This window comes from Mesoplodon mirus (assembly GCF_964341445.2).
Source record: "Mesoplodon mirus genome assembly, chromosome: 3".
NCBI classification, from domain to species: Eukaryota; Metazoa; Chordata; class Mammalia; order Artiodactyla; family Ziphiidae; genus Mesoplodon; species Mesoplodon mirus.
The window spans coordinates 95421144-95443966 of record NC_138978.1 but is presented as its reverse complement, the minus strand read 5'-3'; the positions used below and the strand labels follow the sequence as shown (position 1 = coordinate 95443966).

Below are 22823 nucleotides of genomic sequence, written 5' to 3'. Positions count from 1 at the left end.
AGCAGCTAACAGGGACTCTCTGCTAGGCACTACTCTATGACATGCAACTCATTTCATCTTTAGGGCAACCCTGTGAGGTAGGTGTTATTACCATCTCCATTTTACCCATTGCTATAGACTTTGTGTCCCCCACAAAATTCATATGTTGAAACCAAATCCCCAACGTGACGGTATTAGGAAGTGGGCCCTTTGGGAGGTGATTAGGTCATGAAGATGGAGCCCTTATGAATGGGATAAGTGACCTTATAAAAGAAACCCCCAGAGAGCTCCCTCTGTGAGGACACAGGGAGGACATGGAAGACTTTGGCCATCTATGAACCAGGAAGAGGGCCATCTCCAGACAACAGTTCTGCTGGTGCCTTGATCTTGGACTTCCCAGCCTCCAGAATTGTGAGAAATAAATGTCTATTGTTTAAGCCACACAGTCTATGATATTTTGTTATATTAGCCTGAACTAAGATACCCATTAAAGAAACAGTTGCATTAAACTTTGATAAATGTTATAATACAAGTACATAAGAGGTTTAATGGTGGCACAAAGATTATTTTAAAAATAAAGACAGAACTACAAAGTCTTTTTTATTCATTAAAAAGCAACTTCTTTATATTTCCTTACTTCTGAAACAATAAAATAGCGTTGATAGTATAGTTGTATTACGTAAACAGCAAATATGCTGTCAAATTTGGTACTTTATGAGCTTAAATCAAAGTAAATATTTGAGGTATTTGGTTTAAATTAAGTTCCCTTGCCATTTGGCTTTAAACAATAGTTGAACTCTAGATTATTACTTAGGATTACTTTTGAGAGAAACAGTGTGGTAGAGAGAAAGAGGAGCCCCAGGTGGACGACTGCTTCACCTCTAAACATAGAAAACATTTCGGGGGCTGCGCCCCTGCTAATGCAACCGCAGGGAGCAAGAATCTAGTGCACGTGTGCAGGTACCTTTCCAGTGCTCAAGACATGAAGATCTGAGCCAGCAGCACACACATGGTTGTTGAAATTTGGAAACAGTCCCCTCACTCATGGAGAATGTATTTAACCAGAAATCACATGGCCCTAGAGACCAGCACATTTCGGGTGGGCAAGGGAAGAGAAAGGACTTGCAAGGGATCCTGAGACACATGGCCAGAGATGGAAGGAGGAGAAAAGTAAGAGACAGAACTTTTTTTTTTTTTTGCGGTACGCGGGCCTCTCACTGTTGTGGCCTCTCCCACTGCGGAGCACAGGCTCCGGACACGCAGGCTCAACTGCCATGGCTCACGGGGTCAGCCGCTCCGCGGCACGTGGGATCTTCCCGGACCAGGGCACGAACCTGTGTCCCCTGCATCAGCAGGCGGACTCTCAACCACTGCGCCACCAGGGAAGCCCGAGACAGAACTTTTGAAGTTAGGGAAGGAAAGTGAGTTTCTAGAATTAGAGAGTGGCCACAGAGTAAATCAAGTAGGAAGAAGACCAAGCACAACAATTCGGTTTGGCTAAGTCTTGCATTAAGCACGTACAGTTTCCGTTCAGTCACAAGGGTAAAGGCCAGACCATAACTTTGACTGACTGAGTGAAAACAGAGTCAAGATTGCTCTCTTAAGAAGTAGAGGTAAAAGAAGGGACAAAGACCAAACAATAATTAAAGAGGAAGGGAAAAACATGGGAAATTTCTTAGACCTCAAAACATTTTATAGATTTAACCAACATAATCTTTGAACCAGCAATGGGTGCACTGTATTAGTAGATGTGGAAACACTGGGTCCAGGAAGGATTGAATCTTGCTTCCTTAAACCTGTGGCCTTTGAGGGGTATAATCAACACTACAGGATAGCTCCAGGGAAATGCTTCTAATAGTTCTTTGAACAGTCAAAGCACCGTGGGATGCACAGCTCCCCAGTTCCTCCAGGTGTGAGGACATGCCCATATACCTGCATTCTGGAGCTTGCCTGATCCCAGTCTTATGGCAGGAATTCACAATTACAGTGGCAGAAATTCACATTTTTCCAGTTCTATAATTCATGAACAAGTAGAGGGCAAATCAAGCAGAATCCAGGTTACATTCTAAATTGCTGTAAAAATTCTAGTCCAAAGCAAAGCCTTGAAACATCATACCCTAGATGTTCAATTATTCCTCCTGTTGACCTGAGGTGACACACTGAGAGATAAGAGGCCTAACAAACCTTATTAGTTCTCAATGTGTATGCAAAAGGGCAATGCTGGGAGTCTACACCACCTTATCACTTGACAATTTACTTATTAACTGCAATGAAGGATGACATAGTCAACCTGGAGACAGTCTCTCCAGGTTTAGTAATATTAAACTAAACTGGCCTTACATGCAAGCCCTGGTTGAAGATTACAATATCTAGCAATCTGTGCTGCAAATAACTGCTCGGAAAAAAAACAACAACAACTCACTCTTGCTGCATAGATTGGCTGGTAATGAAAAAAAAAAGAAACAGCATTTCAAGAAGTTGTCTACCATAGTCAATACATTTTCCCCCTGAAGTGTTACTACAAAATCAGAATGGATCCTTAATTAATATGTCTTGGTCATTTTCCATTGAAAAGTAGTTACTTTTAACAAATTATATAAAATATCTTGAAATGTGCTATATTCCTTTTTTTTAGAACTTACTGACTCATTTATTCATTAGTTCTTTCATTCTACAAATATTTAATGACTGCCCACTACAAGTATACTGTGCCAGTGGGTTACTTATTGACACAAAGATGAGAGAGACACATTCTTGACTTCAAGTACCCAGAGTGCAGGGAAGACACAGGTGTGTAAACAGAGCATCACACACACTGTGTGAGAAGAGCTCCCATCGAGCTAAAAATGACTTAGACATGTAAATACATGAATTTGGTGGGCAGAGGAGGAAGGATCACAGGGACGAGGAGGAGGAAACGAGCATGTCTGAAGGCACAACAGCATGAAGATGCAATGCTGCATGGACTTGGGTATGAGGAGGGAAGGAAAAAGGACAAAAATGGGGAAGATGGCAAAGCCCATGTCCAGAAGGGCTTTTTGCGCTGCATTCAGGAGTTTGCATTTCCTCCACACTTTCAGTCAGGGTGGAGTCCATGAAAGACTTAAAGTAGGGGAGTGATGTAATCAGACTTACTTAATTTCTAAAACATAGACTCTGAGAGTTATGTGGAGACTTGATGGAAGTGGCCCAAGGGCCAAGAAAGACCCAGTCCCAAGCATCCAGAATTGACCAACACTTTCTCACAAATAGTTTCCAGATGGGCTACACTGCAATGTGGCCAAGATAATGTGAAATCAACTTCTAGAACAGCAATGCTCTTTTCCCAAAAGAGCATCCTTTAGTGATAATAGCAATAATGATGGATTATGAATTGCTGAATTTCTAGAATGTCTCAGGGGCAAAATTTTCCACATTCAGCCTGTCATAGATCAGTGAGAAATTCTGTGTAGACAATTAATCTGATAAACATAAAGATGGAAGTATAACATATGAGAAGGGTCAAACATGATAACGTCTGCAGAATGAGGCAAAAGAATATATGGAATCTACGACAGCAGGTGATAAGAACAAAGGCTCTAACCCCACCCATGAAGAGACAAAATTACAGGAGCCCTTCTGAAAAAAAAATATTAGCCTAGTAAATATACTGAGCAAACAGGAAGTACTTAATAAAACATCTGTTCAATAAATTAACTGAAAAGTTACCAAATTGAGGCCATAAAGAATGTGATACATCTTCTTGGTTCACAACAGTTAGAATGGGCATCATCAGAAAATCTACAAACAACAAATGCTGGAGAGGGTGTGGAGAAAAGGGAGCCCTCTTGCACTGTTGGTGGGAATGTAAATTGTTACAGCCACTATGGAGAACATATGGAGGTTCCTTAAAAAACTAAGAATAGAATTACCATGTGACCCAGCAATCCCACTACAGGGCATATACCCAGAGAAAACCATAACTCAAAAAGACACATGCACCCCAATGTTCATTGAAGCACTGTTTGCAATAGCCAGGTCATGGAAGCAACCTAAATGCCTATCGACAGACGAATGGATAAAGAAGATGTGGTATATATATATACAATGAAATATTACTCAGCCATAAAAAGGAATGAAATTAGGTCATTTGTAGAGATGTGGATGAATCTAGAGACTGTCATACAGAGTGAAGTAAGTCAGAAAGAGAAAAACAAATACCATATATTAACACATATATGTGGAACCTAGAAAAATGGTACAGATGAACCAGTTTGCAGGGCAGAAATTAAGACACAGATGTAGAGAACAAACCTATGAACACCAAGGGGGGTAAGCGGCAGGGGGTTGGGGGTGGTGGCGGGATGAATTGGGTGATTGGGATTGACACGTATACACTGATGTGTATAAAATGGATGACTAATAAGAACCTGCTGTATAAAAAAATAAATAAAATAAAATTGAAAAAAAATATATTTTAAAGGGTAGAAATACAACATTCACTTGAAACATTTTTTGTACTTAAGTGACAGATAATAAACCTTTTAAAAATGAAAAAAAAGGGCTTCCCTGGTGGCGCAGCGGTTAAGAATCCACCCGCCAGTGCAGGGCACACAGTTTCAAGCCCTGGTCCGGGAAGGTCCCGCATGCCATGGAGCAACTAAGCCCGTGCGCCACAACTACTGAGCCTGCGCTCTGGAGCCCGTGCTCTGCAACAAGAGAAGCCATCGCAATGAAGAGTAGCCCCCGCTCACCGCAACTAGAGAAAGCCTGCCTGCAGCAACAAAGACCCAACGCAGCCAAAAATAAATTAAAAAATGAAAAAAAAAAAAAAGAAAAACAAACGTTGACCTGTACACCGTTATTTCTGTAGAACAGAGCTTCCCAATTGGTGTAACAGAATGGAGTTCCCTGGGCAGGTGCTGGGGCAGCCAGAATTCCCCAGCCAGTTGCCATAAGCTGTGAGCTATGGTCACACAGTGCTGATCAAATACTGTCACATTTTCCACATGTGCCGAGACGGGAGAAACAAGAGGAAACCTTGTGCTGTGACTCCACTCTCAAATAGGCAGGAACCAATTTGTCTGTCTCCAGGCCTACAGAAGCCAAGCCCAGCTCTAACCACTTCCATCAAGTAACCCATGGTGAAGAAGTGTCCCAGGTTTGCCAGCATGTAAAAGCACAGGGGCAAGTCAATAATAACTTGATATTCTGGGAAAATATCCTCATATTGACAAAATTATTTCATAGAAAGCATTTTTTTCTCAAAATAAAGGAACGATTTATGGAGAAAAAAATAATGGCAGATAACAAATAGCTCAAAGAAAGAAGTCAAAGTAGTTTCTTAGCATTTGAAATAGGTTTTACGTGAACTTTAAGCTCCAGATGATTCCCAAAAGGGTATTTAAGGCAGCTCCTCAAAGCTGCATGGACCACATTCTGGATGAGGTAATTAATGTAAGCCACACTGATGAGAGGCATCTCCCAATGCTGCCACTGAAGCTGCATTTCTTTGCATTTCTCTCCCTCTCCCCTCCCCTCAACTAGGCACATGGTACTGCTCTGTGAGCTCATCTCTGCATGGCCAACACAGGGACGTCATCAAATATGGCAAGCCTTCTGGTAAACAGTGGAAAGTCCCATTTTGCTTTGCTTAGGGGACACCCAATATAAGGAACTGAAGACACAACTTCAAATTCTCTTTGATGAATAATGACTGCTTAAGAGTAGCATCGGGCTTCCCTGGTGGCGCAGTGCTTGAGAGTCCGCTTGCCAATGCAGGGGACACGGGTTCGTGCCCCGGTCCGGGAAGATCCCACATGCCCACATGCCGCGGAGCAGCTGGGCCCATAAGCCATGGCCGCTGAGCCTGCGCGTCCGGAGCCTGTGCTCCGCAATGGGAGGGGCCACAGCAGTGAGAGGCCCGCGTACCACAAAAAAAAAAAAAAAAAAAAGAGTAGCATCATTAGTGATCAGTGGTGTTTAGACAAAGTCTTACTTGGTAAGGATAGTTTCCCAAAAGAATAGAAGTTGACTGAAGGCAGCCTCTATATGGGTGCTACTTCAGGGTCTTACAAGCAGAATATTGTCCTATATTAGCAATAAACCACTAAGCTTTACTACTAGAGAGGATACAGTTCCTCACATACCTACAGGTACATAACTTGATTGAATACTCAAACTCTTTCACCTTCATTGTTTTTCCTGAGGGCAAAAGGTCTATTTCTATTTTTCAAATGTACTGATCAATGGTTAGATTTCAAAGGAGTGACTGCTCTTAGTTCTCAAGTTCTTGGAAAATACCTTAAGAAGCCCGTTGGAAAAGGTGACACTGATTCCTAGCAGAAGCTTCTGGGCCACCATCTTGCAGTTACTTTACTGGACCTTCCCAGCATAGCTCCCAGGGTTATATCTATTTGATCAGTGCAAATATGAAAAATGTACAGTTCCACATCAGCTTGGCAAAGAACCTGAGAGACCATATTTTAGAAGATACATTTGTTTATCAATAATTAATACAGTGGACTATTTGGAAGCCACAAGAAAATTAAGCAAGCTATCTGAGATATCTTACCCCAAGCCTTCTAAATAGAACAGAGCCTTGAAATTAATTCTTATGTGAACAATTAGATCACCTGAAGCTAGAAGGTACAACCTGTACTGCTCATCCTAGGCTTCATGTCATTCTGAGGGGCTATGATAGTTCATTGGCAAGCCTGTCCTTGCAGAATCTGCACTTTAGCTACGTGTGACTACCAAGCACTTGAAATGTGGCTGGTCCAAACTGAGATGTGCCATAGTATCAACTACACACTGGGTTTCAAAGGCTCACTTCAAAGTTAGAAACATAAAATACCTCATTAATAATTTTTATCTTGATTACATGTTGAAATAATATTTCTGGTATATTGCATTAAATATGTATCATTAAAATTAATTTCATCATTTCTCTTTACTTTTTCTAAATATGGCTGCTAGAATTTTAAAAAATATATAGAGAGATATACTCTCATGTATTTCTATTGGACAGCACTGCTCTAGACCCTTTTGCAGAATGAGCAGAGTGGTTCTTGTGCTCTGCTGACCTTGTCATTAACAGGATTTATAAGCAGCACTGTTATCATAAAGACTCCCTTTTTTCTTCCATAAGACTCCCTTTTAATCTCACATAGAACTGCCACATCATTACTTTCAGTTTTTTCTTGAGTCATATTATATATTAAATGTGGTTTAGTCCAGAAGTGCCTTTTTAAAACGCTTTAACTTGAGCATTGCCATATTATCTAAGTCTTACATTCTCATAATTTGCTATCAGTGATGAAATTTTACTTTGAAAACTACAAATGACGTTGGAATTCTGACATTGTTGGAGCTAATGAAGCCTATGAATTTAGCTATTCCACAAGTTTACCAAATGTCCAGACTCACCGAAGCAGAGCAAACAGTGGGAGAAGTTATAACAAGGAATGAATGGTCCACAGTTTGTCGGGAAGAGAGTTTCTTTACTTATATCCATTTATTCCTTAAGCAGCGTTTATGAAATGCCTACCACCTGCCGATCACGCTTCGACTTGTGCTTTTCTATTTTTTGGCTTTATGGCAGAATGGACATATCGTTCTCAAAGAGGAAGTTATCTGACGGAAAACTTTTCAAATGCTCACCAACTGCCTCCTCTCCCTCCTGCCATTACCTAAGTGGTGGTGCTCGTGGTGGTGGTGACGGTGGTGGTTATTTATTCAGGTTACGGTGTGACCACATTCTTACCAGATGTTTGGTTTGTTAGTTGGTTCGCAAGAATGAAATTATACTGTGTTTCAGGTTTTTCAATAGCTTTTTCAACTAACTCTCAACATCACCATTAGAGTTTTTAAAAAGATAAAGGAATAAGTAAGACATTGACAAGTTTTCTTTCTTTACTGTGGCATGTCCTCCCCCTCCTCCCCCTCTAGCCCCCACTGTAATCTCTCCTTTCACTGAAATGGCTTTAGAGTTTCGCCATATATTTTTCTCCAGGTTCATATACATGGGACAGAGATTCAGGTTTTGGTGGCAAATGAAACTTATCTAATGTGGAGGCCCATTTTAAGAAAAGAATACAATGTTAAGAACACAAAAAAGGCGCCCATGCAAGTGGAGGACTCTAAAATTTAAGCTTCGTTCGCTTCACAGGAAATTACCTTTGCTCATATAACACAGATACACATATACATATACAGGGTGGAGGGAGTCTTGTCATTGTTTGTTAAAAAGGGGGGATTATATTAAAATCACTCTCTGTATCAACTTTTTGTCGTCAATATATAATAGAAATCATTCCAAGACAAGTGGTATAGCTCAAATCAATTTTTTTTTTTTTTTTTTTTTTTTTTTTTTTGCGGTACACGGGCCTCTCACTCACTGTTGTGGCCTCTCCCATTGTGGAGCACAGGCTCTGGACGCGCAGGCTCAGCGGCCATGGCCCACGGGCCCAGCCGCTCCGCCGCATGTGGGATCTTCCCGGACAGGGGCACGAACCTGTGTCCCCTGCATCAGCAGGCGGACTCTCAACCACTGCGCCACCAGGGAAGCCCTCAAATCAACTTTTTCGAATGACTGCGTAACATTCCATGGTGTATCTGTACTACAGGTTATTTATTCAACCTTTCCCTTTATAAGTACATAGTCTTTTGTTTCTAATTCTTTTTTTCTGGGGGGAGTAGGATTTTTTTTTTCTTTTGATACTACTAGAAATGCCATAATAACGATGCTTTTGGAGTTTAAAAAGAAGAAATTCTTCAGACATTTTTAAATAAATTGTACTACATGTATTAATTTGGGGAGAAGTGGCAGTTTTATGATGTTAAATCTTTCTATCCAAGAATGCAATACATATTTTCCATTTAGTCATGTCCCACCCACAAGGAATTTACAATCTAATAAGGAAAATAAGGCTTGTGTGCAAATAGCCATGATGTAAGAAAAATGGAAAGCACAAATTGTGACACATGAAATTGAGGGGGAGAGAATTCTGTAGAGAGTGAGAGCTGACCTCTGGAGGATTTTACACACACAAGTGAAGGAGGAAAATGTTAAAGGAGACAGGTATCTGGAGAAAGAAAGCTCAGCCAGAGTGCAGAGATATTCAAGAAAGAGTAAATAAGCAGCTCGGTGCGGCTGGAACAGAGAGTGCATACAGGGGGAAACAGGAGACAGGCTAGCAAGGTGGGCTGGACCTCATCCAAAGCTAACAATACGAGGACAGGGGAGTTTATCCTCATTTGAGCCGGGTAATGAGAGCAGCAGCCAGTTTAGGGCCAAGACAAGACGAGAGCTCTGTCTTAAGACCACTCAATCAAGTGTGTGAAAGACCAAGAGGAGAAGGGCCTGGGCTCCTTGAAGAGCAGTTATAAGAGTCTACCGGAGGGGACACAAGACCTGAGCCAGGGGAAGGAAATGAGAACAGAAAGGAAGAAAGAGATGAAATACACCCTGGGTCCCTAGCAACGGGAACTCAAATACTCATTAGACTGTGGGGGGGTGGGGCGGGCGAGAAAAAAGAAATGTTTCTAGTCTTGAGCCTGGGTGAACAGTAGAATGGTGATGCCATTAATACAGAGGAACAAAGCAGAAGCCCATGTTTGGGTAAAAGATGATTAATTTCTTCTCAGATGTGTTAAGTTTAACATGTAAGCAGGATATCCAAATAGACACATCCTGAACTAGAGCCCAGAATGTGAGGGCTACCCTTGTCTTGCTAAGTAGAGTGATAAATGTTATAACTCCTCAGGAGAGCCATGACAGACGAGCTCAGTTTCATGGAGTGGTCAGACTACTCAGAGTCTACAGATGTCTAATCTTTAGGAAAAGTTAACTACTTCTAGACTTCTCTAGTACCCGGAAGTACTCTTCCTCAACATCTCCTTATAGCACAATGCAACTTGGACAGCCTTTGCCTAAATTGCTTCACTGAACAGGCAAGATACTATTCGAAAGCTTTGTAATGGCACCATGGGAAAAAAATGCAGCCAACTCTTATATCTGAGTACATTCAGATGTATTTCAAAATAAGATATATGCAGTCAAAACTATTATATGGCATAAATCCGATTTTGTTTTAATCAAAACATAAATTTAAAAAAATAAAAGTAACAAAATTTTACTACCAAAATGTAGTTATAAATTATTTTTTCTTACAAACTGAAGGTTCGAAGTAATTGTCAATAAAGGTTTGATGAAAGAATATAGAGAGATATGGCATTTTCCCAACGAAAATTTTGATAAGTCCTGGTTCAAAGGCAATAACCAAAGCTGAAAGGATGGAACTGACAACTACAGAAAACTGCAGAATGCTTTTATTTAGCAGCCAATCAATTTGCAATACCTAAGTGCTAGGAAAAAAAGAACAATTTAATCAATGTGAAATTATATCTTGCAAAAAGATAAAGTGTACAAACCTCATAATGTTCATATTCATCCACATCAAAGGTCTCAAAGTCAAAAAATCCATGTTGTAATCCCTAAAATAAGAATTTGAATTAGTTTTTGCATGTGAAATTGATAATGGCTTCTAGCCATTTCTGGAATTCCTGCTCACAAATGATCCTGCCTGATCTGAAGGAGAAAGCTTGAAACCTTTATTTGTAATGCATACCAAGCAATCATCTAACATCTAATTTTGCTTTGAGATTTTCTTGCCAGTGGGGCTAAACACTTAGAAAAACATGAAAATATGTCCCACAAAATATGTCTCTTAAGGTCTAATATACATTAGTTTTGTATGTAAAATTACTTATGTATATCAAATGGAACATACTAGCAAATGTATAGTTAAAACCTATTGGGAACTATGCAATTAATTTATACCTAACTATGACAGAGTATATAATAGTGATTACATTTTCAGTTAGAAGAAAAAAAAATTATTCTTAGGTTTTATTTTCCTTTTATCATTAGTGAGATACTTAGTAAAAAGGACATTTTAGGCCCTTATTTGTTCCTGAAACTCTACATTGAGAGAATTTGTTTTATGGTGATAGTTTCTGACTGAGTAAAAATGTACTTGACTACTCTTACAATTTAGAAGGAAGAATTGATCTGTTTAACAACACGAGAAAAATTTCATACTCCTTTTTGTAACCAATGACTTAGAACTAAAAACTATCTGGCTTACTCAGATAAAATATTTTGAAGAGGACAGTCTTTTTTTTTTTGTATGTCATGAAGCTATACAGATTACAATAGAATACAAAACCACAGTTACTTTTGAAAGTTACATGATCAAGTCATTAAAAATAGAAGAAACTGTTAAGCCAAGTTTAGTACATCTATCTTTGAAAATACCTTAGAGACCAGTGTTTTCCAAAATGTAGAACATGGACCACCTGCACTTAAGGTAATTTATATTTAAAATGCAGACCGTTAGGCCCCATCCCAGAACTATGAAATCAGGTTCTTTGGGGGTGGGATCATCATTCTTAAAATGCCTTCCTAGGTGATTCTTATAAATTCTGACAACACTGATTTAGACAACCTCTACAGGATAAGCAGAACAAGCTATTTAACTTATTCCACCTTTAAACAAAGATGCTTACTTCATCCATATGTACCATTTCAGAGAAAATGGTGAGAATATAATGCCCTGAAGTACGACTTTCCTTCCTCTTTTTTTTAGTGTGTTTGTGTTTGTGTATGCCTCTGTGTGTGGTTCATACATATATAACTGATGCTTATAATGACGCTAATACATCAAAATCAGAAAGATATGCTTCTTAAAAAGGGAAAAATGTGGCCACAGTCTGTCTACCTTCTTAGGAGGTATGGTGCTCGTTGCCACAAAAATAGCCCAGCACACGATGCTTTATAGAAGAATGTACAGCGGGACAGTGTGTCCCAGTTGCTTAAAGACATGTTGAACAATCTGTCAGATCCTCTAAAATCTCATCTTCATTTGGGTAAAATAAACCCCAGCATTTGATGAAACAAGAAATTTACAGAAGACCTTATTAATGAACAAAGTCATGCCTTTCCTTTGTAACAGGAAGGATGTCATAAATGTCTATATCAAGTTACCAGTTACCATAATAACAGGCAAGGATATTCCAGTGTGAACTCTTTTTCAATTTCATAAGTTTTGTAAAAGAAACAGCCTGTACCAGATGGCAGGATAGGCAAAATAATAATAATGTAACAATAAGTAAATTACTTTTTTAAATGCTACAATTTTAGGTTGTATACTGGGTGATATATCCATAAGGGTTCTTAACTGGTGTTACTGAAAGTGTGTGTTGGTGATATTACTTGCAGGGGATAGGCTAGATTATCTTGATATAGTTTTAAAGTGAAAAGAGAACTAAAGTTTTACAGAGTCTAAATTCATTTCTAGATGAAATATCAAAGTCAAAAATATACATACAGAAAACAAGTAGCATATTTTACCATAGCAATTTTCTCAAATTAAAACAGGGCAAAAGCAATGTTATACTACATCAGAGAAAAGAAACTAGAACAAGACTCACTACTGATACTATATTTACAGTCCACGATGACCCTTGCCAATGGGTTCTGAAACACGTACAATCCTGACTCATAAGTCATGACTATATGTTCTAGATGGAATGATGTACCTTGAACCTTCATTAGAATTCACAGTATAGCATGCATGACTTCTCAGCTTGTAAATCAGTGTTTCTAAAACATGTTCCAAAGTTCTCAAAAATCTTTTAGATTAACTTCTCCATAATATATATAAATAACTAAATAATTATGACTCTAAACTTTAGAGTGCATCAAATCACATGGACAGATTATACAAACACCGACAGCAGGGCACCACTCTCAGAATTTATGGTTCAATCAGTCTCGGATGAGGTCTGAGAATTTGCATCTCTCCACAAGTCCCCACCATTTGACAACCATTGATTTATGACATACCTGGATAGGATATGAGAAAGAACTCCAGATTGATATGGAAATCTGAGTTAGAATGAACCCTCCTAATAACTCCCTGTGGTCCTGAGAGTGACTTAACCTCTCTGGGGTTGTTTCCTCAACTGTAAAAATGAGATAATAATATCTGACCTGCTTACTACTTCATGTTCATGGGCATGTAATACTATCCAGTTAGAAAAACAATGTGGAAATGTTCACCACATTAACAGAGGAGACTTAGATAACTTCCTGTCCCTCCCACACCAAGATCTAGCTGGATAATGAAGCTGAGCAGGTGACAAAGCAACGTCACAGGCACGGCAGCAGATAGAAGTCATAACACAAATAGTTTAAGTGAGAAAGGGAGACCCCTTCCGCTTCTATAAGAAGAGTTATCCCCTGAAACACCGCCCCTATTTGCCCTGTGGTCTGTGTATTACAGATCCATCATTGTTTAAGAAGTGGAAAGCTGCCTTCTTATTCCCTCCCCTCTCTTCTCTCCAACAAGAAACAAGGATATAGACATAATTCTTTTTTCATATTGTTAAACTGCAGTGTTGACCACAGCTAGGAGATTGTTATTACCTTTCTGATTCCGTGCAAACAGTCGAGGATGGTGAGATTGTAAGTGCAGTTTCCAAAGGAAGCATCCCTACAAACACAAAAAAACTTAACATTAAAAACATGCATTTCGAACACTCAAATAATAAAATACCAAAGTCAGTTGGAGACATGCTTATTTGGATTCACAGCTGTCAACATGGTAAACTTATGTAACACATCAGATCCTACTAGCTTAACTCCAGAACTTCTGAAATTGCTTTAATCCAACTAGCTGAATGAATAAGAAAGCAGATTTAGGAACCTGAGCTCTGGAATCAGGCTGCCTTCAAATTTCAACTCTTCCACGAATTGGCTGGGACCTCGAGCAAGTTATTTTACCTCTATGAGTCTTGGTTTCCTCATCTGTGAAATGAAGGTACTGATAGCAGCTACTGTTCACAGGATTGTTGTCAGATTACATTTAAAAAATATAAAGTCCTTCCTATAGTGCCTAGCACAAAGGAAACAATAAATATTATGACTATTCTTATTAACAGTGAATATTTCATTAACTAAAACATGCATCATCATGAGAAATATTCAGACAGAGAAACAACCATCTGTCAGGAATATGGCAAATACTAGCGTAAAAATTTAAGGGGGACAATGCATGCAGGTCAACAGAACCTGGCAGTTGTTTTCATGGATTAAATGCCACTACCTCCATTTTGCCCCCTGCCCCACCCTCATTCCCCCACCCCTCCCACAAAAAAAATGCCAAGGAAAATGCTTCCAAACAATCTCCTCTCAGGATCCAGGAGAGCTTCTAATGCACCATGAAGTGTTCTATCAAAAGGAGTGGAGACCTACTGCACCGAAAACTGAGTGCTTCATCCTTTATTTAGATTTTTAGAGCAACTTAGCAGGCCTGCTTTAGGCAACATAAAACTGAAGTATCAAGTTCAGGTCAGTTAGCAAGAACTGGCACTGGAGCTTTAACACTAACAATGTTCCAAGGTGTCCAAGGCAAGAAACTTGACCTCAAGGCTCTCAGTCGCTCTTCCCAGCCCCCACTGCTGACCTGAAGGAACAGAGCTGTCAGGCACCTGCCAATCACAAAGTCAAATGTACCACACAAAGCTGGTCCAAGGTGGGGAGGAAGGGGGAGCCACAGAAGATGCTCCATGGGGAGAAAATGACCCTTAAAGGCTTTAACACATAATTAACATAAAACTGAATCTTGTATCACAACCATCTAAGGTAACTTGAAACTATGGCTGCTAAGCCACGAATTTAAATGCAATGTCAACATCACTGAGTTTCAGCATCCTGATAACCTAATTTAAAAATAGTAGGTTAGCAAAGCAGCCTAACAGAAATGTTTAAGTCCTGAAACATCAAAGTTAACCTATGTTAAGGAAGGGTTATTCTAGATATTTAATCCTGATTTCAAGAGTTCTTTTTTAAATGCCATCTGAACTCATGGGTCAGTGAAAAACAAAAAACCCCATTTCAAATATCTTGTAAAGATACAAGCCATATATTAAGAAGCAAATTTTAAGGGATTAAACCAGAGAAAGGAGTAGCTGGGGATCTAAGACAAAATACTAGCTTATATAAATAACAACACATTCCTTTGTAGGAACTTGTCTTTTTAGGACAAGGGTTCAGAATCTTTTGTGTGTCATGGACCCCCCTTCAGCATTCTGATGAAGCCTGTGAATGCCTATTCTCAGAATGTTTTTAAATGCATAAAATAAAATACATAGAAAGAACACTAATGCAATTAAATGTAAAGTCATCAAAATGTAACAAAACAAATTTATAATACCATACTTTATTATTAATATTGATATATAACAAGATCTAATAGCAGGTCTGATAACAACTATAATTTTAAAGAAGGAATGAACATAAATATCTTAAGATATATGCAACAACGGCAATGGGATATAAAAATGTTTGTAGTTTCTATTGTGAAAAAGTCACTTATATTGCTAATACTACTCTAGTTTATTTCCAACATTTATAATTGAATGCAATCTTATAAGTTATATGGTTAGTGAAAATAAAGATATTTTTGTGAGCTTCCCTGGTGGCACAGTGGTTAAGAATCTGCCTGCCGGGCTTCCCTGGTGGCGCAGTGGTTGAGGGTCCGCCTGCCAATGTGGGGGACACGGGTTCGTGCCCCGGTCTGGGAAGATCCCACATGCCGCGGAGCGGCTGGGCCCATGAGACATGGCCGCTGAGCCTGCGCTTCCGGAGCCTGTGCTCCGCGGCGGGAGGGGCCGCGGCGGTGAGAGGCCCGCGTACCGCAAAAAAAAAAAAAAAAAAGAATCTGCCTGCCAATGCAGGGGACACGGGTTCAAGCCCTGGTCTGGGAAGATCCCACATGCCGCGGAGCAACTAGGCCTGTGGGCAACTAGGCCCGTGGGCAACTAGGCCCGTGATCCACAGCCACTGAACCTGCGCATCTGGAGCCTGTGCTCCGCAACAAGAGAGGCCACGATAGTGAGAGGCCCGCGCACCGCGATGAAGGGTGGCCTCCGCTCGCCTCAACTAGAGAAAGCCCTCGTACAGAAACAAAGACCCAACACAGCCAAAAATAAATAAATAATTTTTTTAAAAAAGAGATATTTTTGTCATCTGAATTCTCTCTATAGACCCTAGTTTAAAAACTACTGCTCTGGTAGAGAAAAGAAAAACTTAGGGAGAAAACTTATCTGTATTTAAAAAGAGTAAAAGAAATAATACGAATTGAAGGTGCTCCTTACTTCCCTCAAGTGTATCTTCCTACCTAGACGCAGCTAAACCAATCCACAAATGTAAGTTACCAGAAGAGCTCCTGATCCAGTCTCCCATACTGTCTGAAAAGCATGGTGAGATTATCATGATATCTCTTGTCTTAGCACAGCCACAGTTTTTACCAACAACTGAAAAGAGAGCTCTGGTGACTTGGTGATCAAATGTGCAGACCTGAGAGCGAGGGAGCGTTAACAGGCCATCTGACAAAATTAGGATACAAAGCAGTCACAGCAGGCTAGAAAAGACAGGCTGGCATTTACAAATTGAAATATAATAAGGGATGTGATAAAATTAAGTCACATCCTCAGGACTGGGGAAAGTTGATGACATACCTTTTTCCAACACTTACTATGCTGAGTAATTTAGATGCATTAACACATTTAATCCTCATGAAGGCAACAGGTTCCCAAAACCTGCCCTCCTAACTAGGCAAGAGAGAAATGGCTTATTAGTGGCACCTGGCTCATACATAGTCAAAGGAAGGTAACCATAAAAGTGAAGGGACACAAAAACATGTTACATATTCTCTGGGGGAAGAAAAGGGAGAAAGATAAAGGTGGCAGAGTAAATCCATGTATCTACAAAAACCCCACTAAAAAGAGAATTTTAAAAGGCTTTTTAAAATGGAATCCAACAAGGTCAGGGAGAATGAGAACAGACAACAGCAATAAAATTCTGAAAGCTGGAAGTCAGATACATGAGTGATAATAAATTAGAAGACCAAGAAAACTGAATACTAAGGTGACAGGGGAAAAATCAGAGCATCAACCCAATTAATACCAGATAATTTGCAAAAGGCTCAGGAAGTGGCAGCACTGGGTTCTTCTGGAAGTAAGACTGAAGGAAATGACTATAAGTTTGAAAGTACTTTAAGAAGCTGAAAAATTTTACTCTATAAAAGCAATATTATCTCCTATTTTATAAATAAATCTTACCTGTAGAGTTTCCTCAACCACCCAATGTAGTTAGAACCATCTAAAAATTAAATGGTTGGTCCTGGAAGGCAGCAAGATAACCTGCCCCAAACGACGTTCAAGTTTGAATTGGCAGATGGCTTGCAAGAAATATTTTTCACCTACATTGTTATAGGAAATGGAGGTGAAGATTAGGAAAACACCAGGCTCTATTAAACTCAAAAGTCCTTTCCTACTCTGAAACTGCATCATTATTCAACACAGTGGATGATTTCTTTCCTCTCTGTATCTCTCTCCTGGATCCTTCCCAATAGCATTAAACATTTTCAAGTCCCTACCATCTTTAAAGGAAAAAAAATATACGAAATTTTCTTGACTTCAGCCACCACCCTCTCTTTGGCCTCCTTTTTTTTTTTTTTTTTTTTGCGGTACGCGGGCCTCTCACTGCTGTGGCCTCTGCCGTTGTGGAGCACGCACAGGCTCTGGACGCGCAGGCTCAGCGGCCATGGCTCACGGGCCCAGCCACTCCGCAGCACGTGGGATCCTCCCGGACCGGGGCACGAACCCGTGTCCCCTGCATCGGCAGGCGGACTCTCAACCACTGCACCACCAGGGAAGCCCTGGCCTCCTCTTTAAAACAAGGCTTCTCTGAAAACTTATTCATCTTCCTGCCCCCACTTTCTCTTCTCTCACATCTTAACCTCCTTTTTTCTGCTTCCATCCTCATCCATGCCATGAACATTTCTCACTAAGGTCACCAATGATCTCCATATGGCTAAGCCCAGGGGACTTTTTTTTTTAGTTGAGATAAAATTCACCATTTTAGCCTTTCTAAAGTGTACAATTCAGTGATTTTTAGTGTATTCATAATGCTGTGATTTTTAGTATAGTCACAATGCACACCACTAATTCGAAACCATTTTACCACCAGAAAGAAACTCTATACCCATTTGCAATAACTCCTCATTCATTCCCCGTCCCCACTCCAACCCTGGAGATCACTGATTTACTTTCTGTCTCTAGATTTGCTTATTCTAAGTTCAGGGAACATTCTGCAAGCATCATTTTATTTACTCTGTCAAGAACAAGGAATTCCCTCTGAATATTCTCTTCAGTGTTCCTGGATTTTGCTTCAACCTCTCTAAACACTACTCCTTCCCAATCTCCTTTGCAAAGTCATCCGTCACCTCCCAGTCTCTTCAAGATTCAATTCCAGACTCAAATTCTCCGCACTCCATGCTCTCTTCTGAGACCAGGTGCTCTCAAACTTTAGCATTCATCAGCATCAGCATCACCAAGATGGCTTCTTAAAACACAGAATGCTGGGCCCCACCCGAGTTTCTGATTCAGTAGGTATGGAACGGGGCCTGAGAATCTGCATTTCTAACAAGTTTCCAGGTGGTATCAGTGCTGCTGGTAGGAGGGACCACATTTTGAAAATCCCTGCCCTACACAATCTCATCTATGTAAGTTACCATCTATCTGCCAATAACCCTCAAAGTTATCTCCCTAGCACAAAGTCCTTAAAACTCCAAACCACATACATGACATTTCCATTTGGGTGTCTTAAGGCATCTCAAACTCACTGTGGAAGAAGAATCTCTTGAATCTGCCCCTACCTCAAAACAACAACAATAATCTGATCCTCCAACCCTCTGTAACTTGGTAAAAGACACAGCTTCCACAATCACTCAAGCTACAGCCCAGAAGTCCTTCTGTCTCTCTCATTTCTCGCACCCTACTGCACTGTGCCCCACTGTTTTCCCCCTAAACATCTTGTGAACGCATTTACTTCTCCTCGGTTCTGCTGCCTCTCACGTAGCACCTCTCCACACATTACAAGAGCCTCCCCGCATCCACTCCTCGCCTTTCTGATCAGTTCTCTTCACTGCAGCCAGAGTGATTTCTTTAAAAGGCAAGTCTGATCGAGTCACTCTTCTGCTGTAGCCCTTCTCTGATTCCCACTGCTCTCTCGAGGAAAGGTTCAAATCCTAAAATGGATGCAAGGTCTGTGGTATCTGGCCCTGCCCACCTCTCCAGTCTCCTCCTCACATCATGCTCCCTCACTCTCTGTGCCCATCACAACCCCCTTCCCTGAGCTCCTCAGAGGGGCACTCTGAACCTTTGCTCCCCTGGTCACATGTTCTCCAATTGCCTTGCCTAGGTCACCTTACTCACCCTTCAGATGCCAGCTCAAAGATGACTTGTCTCAGGGAAAATCCTCCAACCCCACTCCGGCTAGATCAGGTCCCCATTTTTTTTCCACTGGACTTAACTACAGTTTGACATTATATCATGATGTGCTTATTTGATTCCCTGACTCTCTCTCTACAATAGTCCTTAAGAAGATGGGATCTATATGTTTTTTTTTTTATTCACCATTGTTTCTTTAGTACCTAATACAGTGCCTGGCATGAAATAGTCAATAAATGTTTGTCAATAAATGTTTAAATTAAGTAAAGGAGCTTGGGAGATCATCCCAAGAAAATGTTCGATGATATCCTATGGCCAGTTTTGTTAACTCAAGAGCCTGACACCTCCATCCTCACTAGCAAGAAGAGCTTTCTTTGCATTAACCCCAAATCCCTTCTGTCCATTTAAGATCACTTCTTTCTGTTCTCTTTGCCAAAGAGTATTAACTGAATAAAGCTAAAAAGCAGTGACATTCAAAGCAGTTTTCTCTTCCTTTGTCAAGTGGTATTAAACACACTTTTATTTTAACCCAGACACTTTAGAGAGGCTACACAGAGCTTTCGGGATTTAAATCACTATACCAATGTGCTACAAAGTTTTATACTCCCACAGTTTTTATTGCGGTTTTGGTTCCCAATTGTTTATTTAACTCCTGGTTTGCTTTTTTACTCATTCATCCATGTATTCATTTATATTTATTGAGCCAAATAGTTACTGAGTTGAATAAGAGGACATGTATTTTTCCACTTCCCTCATAAAGGACCACTGAAATCCCATAGACATCAATTGAGGGAAAACGCTTGCACATCCTGTGCTGCCTGGGAAAACTACAGCTCTAACACTTATATACCATGACAGTTTTACCATATATTGCATTACTCTCTTAAACAGGTAACCACAAGGCTGCTCTTCATTCAGGAGATAAGGTAATACCCCAAACACCCAGGATTCTAATCATTCATCCCTGCTGAAGAATACATCATGTGTCTCTAACCCCCAATACAGAAGACTTATGTTATAACCAACAGCTATCTAGAGACATCCAAATACAAATTTAGCTCAACCTCATGCTTGACCATCCAAATTCCATCCATCCCGGCAATTCTATCTTTCTAAATGTGATTTCTGGCATAATAGTCAACTGAACCATAAAACCATTATGAAGTGGTTATAAAAATCACTGGCAGTCAATAAATATTTGTTGAATGAAAGACTGAATTATGAATATTTTAATAGGTGAAGCAATTGGGATTCTTTGTTTATTTTTAGTTTTACATTTATTTTGCAGAGAAGCAGTAGAAGAAAAATTAAATTTAAGAAAACTAGAATCACCATCCACGAAGAGATACAAAGAGAAAGGGCTTGATTCCCTATTGTACAGGCTCTCAAGAGTCAACTGTTAGATATTCACATATTTTGAGAGCCCAAATCAGCATTGGAGGGAAAATTTACACCACAGAAATCAGCAAATGCTCTTTAATTACAGAGCCGGTTTACCAACACACCACTGTTTGCAACCTACGAATCTAAGAAATCACTCAGAATGAAGCAACCCTGTAAATGTTAACAATGAGCAGATGAAACCAGAGATGAAAGAACATATTTACACAAAACAATAAGAAAGCATTTCTGGTAATGAAGTTGTTTGAAATGAAGAATAAATGAAAAACAGAGTCACAGTGTTTACAATGTGGAGACTACATTAAAGAATAAAAAAGAGCTATAGTAAGTGGACTAAGAAATAACAGAAATGACTATGATCTACACATCTTGATTCTATGATTCTCTGTAAATTCTCCAGATAGCAAGTAGTTACAAGGTAGGCAAATATCTGCAGAGCAATGGGTTAGAAAGGATCTCAAAGGTCATCTGAGCACCCTTCCAATCACTGAACTGAATCCCATCTACACAACCAGCACAAGATCAAGAGCTTCCTAAGGACAGGGAATGTGTCCTTTATGTTGTATGCCCAGAATCTAGTACAGTGTTGGGCACATTACTCTCTTGTAGCTGTTGAATGAATGAATGAATGAATAACCATTACAAGGAGACCATTCAACATATGCCTGAACAACTCTAAGTGGCTGGGAACTATTGACATTTCAAATCAAAAATTATATAAAAAATCTGTAATCATAAACTGTGTACAATCACAAAAATGTAATCTAGACCACTGCTTTCCAATGGAAATATAATGAAAGCCACAAAAGAGAGCCACATGTGTAATTTTAATTTTTTTCATAACCATATTAAAATAAAAAGAAATAAATAATATTAATTTTAATAATATATTTTGTTTAATCCAATATATCTGAAATATTTCAGCATGTAATCAACATAATTATAAACAAGATATCTTACTTTTCTTATACTAAATTTTTGAATCTAATGTGTATTTTATAGGCTTGTAGTCTATTTCAGTTTGGACTAAACAAATTGCAAGTGCTGAATAGCCCATGTAGGTAATAGTTACTGTACTAGACAATTCAGCCCTAATTTGTATGGATATTTGGGAATTAGACAATGTCCAAAAATACTTTACACAACTGTCCAGAGTACACCTGGTTTCCAGTCTCTCAACACATCCACAACATATATGCACCAGCTCCAGGGAAAAGAGCAAGCCAATGGTTTATATTATCTAGACCTATAAGATAAAAATGTATTTGATAAGAATTAATGGGGAGAACAAAGCTATTTCCCACTTACAAAAGAACAAAAATCAAATGGCTTCATGCCCAAAAATTGAGCATGACCAGTACCTAACAAAAAAATAGGACACAGAATCTCCTGCTTTTCAGATTTAACATAAAGCTATATATTAATCATTTTGCTCATCTAAAGAAACAGAGATTTGTGAAAATTCATTTCTAAGTCATGGCTTAAAAGCTCATATAAATCAGCAGAATAGAATCTGTCTAGAACTAGCAATAACAGATACCAGAAAAACAGGCCAAGGGCTGTGCTCTGCACCTTTTATCAACACCTGACTATCCCCCACTTAACCACAGTAATTTTGTCTTAAAGATAAAAATAATAGTAAATTATCTTTGATGCCAATATTGAAAATAAGAGCTTCATATATGAGGCATTCAACAAAATAACTATGTTCATTAACATAAATGATTGCAAACTTATTCCAAACCACCTTTATCAACTAAGGCTGGCTATCGGAAAAGTACTATAAAGAGTACGAAAATTTGGCACTTACCCTTCTACAGAAAGTTTGGTACACTGGTCTGAAACCATAAAAACAGGAAAAACAAAAAAAGTAATCTGAGCCAATTTTCACAACTCAAACCACTGAAGCACTGCCACGTTCCAAAAAAAAAAAAAAAAAAAAAAAAAAAAAACACAAAAGAATAGATATAACTCACTTCCTTCTGCGTATTATTAGGTCCTAGAAACCTTGACAGTTGTTTCTGTCCTCAGATCCTGAATAGTGGTGCTTATTTAACACTTTAACAAGAAAACCGGTTAAAGAGTCTACTTTTCATAGTGGT

General features: G+C 39.4%; 1 protein-coding gene across 6 annotated transcripts in view; it reads right to left on the bottom strand.

Annotated features, from left to right (window-relative positions):
* CDC14A (cell division cycle 14A) overlaps positions 1-22823 on the bottom strand; it is a 172881-nt gene that overhangs the window by 80667 nt on the left and 69391 nt on the right. For all 6 annotated transcript variants that reach the window (XM_082614086.1, XM_082614089.1, XM_082614085.1 and 3 more), the window contains 2 exons: positions 13451-13517; positions 10393-10455 (listed from right to left, as the gene is read on the bottom strand). In XM_082614086.1, the coding sequence (XP_082470212.1) occupies positions 10393-10455; positions 13451-13517 (130 nt within the window). The remainder of the gene's footprint in view (positions 1-10392; positions 10456-13450; positions 13518-22823) is intronic.